At 55.7% G+C, this 3127-nt stretch overlaps 1 protein-coding gene across 1 annotated transcript in view; it reads left to right on the top strand.

The window, feature by feature from the left end:
- The first annotated feature begins 1709 nt into the window (after nt 1-1709).
- ITGB3 (integrin, beta 3 (platelet glycoprotein IIIa, antigen CD61)) overlaps nt 1710-3127 on the top strand; it is a 20785-nt gene continuing 19367 nt past the window's right edge. Inside the window, exon 1 of the mRNA XM_010132457.1 lies at nt 1710-1817. Within this exon, the coding sequence (XP_010130759.1) occupies nt 1760-1817 (58 nt within the window). The 5' untranslated portion in view covers nt 1710-1759. The remainder of the gene's footprint in view (nt 1818-3127) is intronic.

Here is a 3127-nt window from a genome sequence, read left to right on the forward strand (position 1 = left end):
GCTTCAGCACCCGGAGCCCCCACGGTCTGTCACCCAGTGCCCGCAGCCCACAGCACCGCGATGCCTTCAGGACAGGCAGCACCTTGGCGCAGTCAGCAGGGAAACCCGGTCCACATGGGCTTAATTAAGTTCAGGCCATCCTCATCCTCAGGCAGGATGAGAGCTCCGGTGGGTGCAGGCAGCTCAGATAGTTCTTTTGTGACTTCTTCCTTCTTCAGAGTTTTTGCACCATGCTGGAAGCAAGGGCTGGAGTATCCCGTGCGGGAAAAGCAGGAGCTTGCATGCCCTGGAACTGGCTAACGGGCTCTGCAGTGCGGGGTGGCTCCAGGATCTGCAGCAGGGCAAGCCCTAGAGCCCCCAGAAAGCTGGGTTGGGGGTTGTGCTGATGTCCCAGCCAAGGTGCAGCCCCTGCTGACACTGCATGGGGGTCAATGGGCTTCTCCTAGTCCCCTTTACCAAATCCTCGTTAACAAGTCTCAGGGAAGGAGTTGGGTCCTCAGTGGAAGATGATCCCCCGTGGAACAGAGCCCACACAGCCATGGGAGAGCAGCGGCACCCCAGAGGCATCAGAACGCCAAGAAATGTCCCCAGCTCCTGAGGCAGAGTGCCCAGCTCCATCTCACTGCCACAAACACCATCACCCACAAACACCATCACCTCTCCTTTCCAGCCACAGGGCTCTGGGGTAGGTGCCATTAACCCCTTCTGTCCCAGGGTGGGGCTGTGGTTCTGTACCTCACCCCGCAGCACCCAGCACTGCCAGGCTGTAGCTCTCCGCAACCACACGAGTTCGCTTTCTGCTGTTGGCAGATCCTCCTGACTCCGATTTGTGTCATTACTGTCCCCAACCCCTGATGGGAGCAGCATCCCAGGGCCCCAGGGTAAAAGCCCTTCCCTAGCTTTTGCCACCCAGCCTGTATTTTGAGTGCCTCAGTTTCCCCTTCTCTGAGTAGGTCCCTGGTATTGCAGGGGAACAAGAGGCTTCTCAAACCCCTTTGGGAGGCACCCACGAGCAGCTCCAGCGTTTCATCCAGGACAATTCCTGTGCAGATCTGACTCCCTGAACTTGCTCAGTTACAAGGGGACACAGAGGGGAAAAAAAATAAAGTGAGAAGAAAATCAGGTCTGAATTATCTGACCCAAAGCTGAACTTCTCTCCCTTTGCGATGTCTGGGTTTATACCCAAACTGCTGGTTTCACCAGGTCCACTTCTCAGCTGGGTCTCACTGAGCTCCCAGGTCCGTCTCAGCAGAACTCCTCACACTGGCACCGTGCCCCAGGGAGGGGCGCTCAGAACCCAGCCTTTTATATTGGGATGTATTTGCTCTTTCCCCTTAAATCCCTGAACTCAGGCAGCTCAGGCTGGGATGAAAACCCAGGCTGCCTTTCACTCAAGAGTTAATCAGAGGAGGGTGTGACAAGATTTTGCAAGGAATTAAACCCAGGCGAAAGAGCCTATGGGAAAGCGCCTGTTACCAGCCCCGGGGCTGTAGGTCACCAGCGCCGTGTACTTGCTGCCAGCGTTTATTAGGTCCCTGTCTGAGCTGAGAGAGCGGAAAAAAAAAACCCATGAGGAGCTGCGTGACGAGGCAGCGCAGTTTCCTCCGGCCGGCCCCGCTCGCTGTGTGTGTCATGCACCCAGACTCATGATTCATCTCCTGGGCTGCTCAAAACCGCCCGTTGCCCCGGAGCTGCTCTCCATCGCTCACGGCGGGGCTGGTCCACGCAGCCCCCCCGCGTTCGGGGCTCGGAGGAGAAGATGGGACAACTCTGCGCTGCTGTCGGGATCCTCGTGCTCTGCGCGGCTGGCGCCTGGGGTAGGTAGACAGCCCGTAGCGTTGTCGCTTACTCCAAGCCAGGTCACCTGGTGATTATGTTGCCTGTTCCAGGATTTTCTGCATTCCCAGGGTCTGCGATTTCCTGGGAAAATGGCTCAGGGGGGGAGCCGGCAGCCCGAAACCTCGGCGCCGTTCCCGAACACAAAGCACCGCTCAGGCCGGTTGCGCTTCGGCTGGGTCGGGGCCAGGAGGGTTCCTCCAAGATGTTATAGGGTCAAGGCAGGGCTAGGTGCGTAATTCTCACACTGGGTGTAGCAAGTTTATATTCTCTATTTACACTGCGTTTGGCTCCAGGTACTGGTGTGTAATGGAAGCACTGGCGTGTGACTTGGGCTCCGTCCTTTGTCAACAGGAACAGAGCGGGGGAGTTTGCGGGGTGGGCAGTCACTGTGTCCACGGCGTTTTAAGGGCATGGGGTGTAGTTATGTCTTGTGTTAGTTTTTCTCATGTTATTTTGGTGCTTTTCTTTAAAAACTCTGATTCCTGGCATCAGGTGATTTCAGGACAACTGTAGTTTGTATTTTAAAAAACATTTTCGACATCTGAAGCATGGAGAAGTCTGGAAAAGCGTTACCTGCTCCCCAGGTGTGCTGCCGGGGCGCAATGTAAACCTGCAACCGCAAACTGATGCGGCGCTTCCAGCTCCTGATTTATAAATCAGTCCCATTGTTTTCGAGGCCCCACTCGAGGGGGTTCGGGACAACTTTGCTCTCTCTAAAGAATTCCAGACTCTGTTGAATTCCCAGGAACAGCCAGAGGCTCTGCTGTGCTGCTGGAGGGAGCTGCCACCAGTACAGGCGATACCCCGAGAAGAGTTTGGGTCTCCAGAGCTGCACATTGGGGCTGTGCAGGGGACTCCTCTGGTCCTGTGCTCTGGTGCCTGTGAGCGGCTGAGCTCAGGTTGGGGCATTCCCTCTGCGGGAAGACGCAGGCAGACAGGGAACAGACACAACCCCAGCATGGCATGGGCAGGACAGCCAGAAAAGTTCGACTCCTTATCACCGAGTCAAGCAGAGTGGCCAGAGAGGATGTAGTATGTTTTTTCTAAAGTATTTTAATGAAGTTTTTGGTGTGCACATTTTTGCTCTAATTGGCGGAGGGGGAAGAAACAAAGCGTGCGGCTGGCTCATGCGGTACGTAGAGAAGGGGACTGGGAGTGCACATTGGGGACTGAGTAATTTTCTCCAGCCAGGGCAGGGTGATGCTCAGCCACAGACGTCTGGGGCATTTCGACTGCATCATTTCGCCTCACTTGGGGCCACAACACTGCCCAGTTTATCTCCTCTTTC

This window comes from Buceros rhinoceros, unplaced genomic scaffold (assembly GCF_000710305.1).
Source record: "Buceros rhinoceros silvestris isolate BGI_N320 unplaced genomic scaffold, ASM71030v1 scaffold12653, whole genome shotgun sequence".
In the NCBI taxonomy this organism is placed as follows: domain Eukaryota; kingdom Metazoa; phylum Chordata; class Aves; order Bucerotiformes; family Bucerotidae; genus Buceros; species Buceros rhinoceros.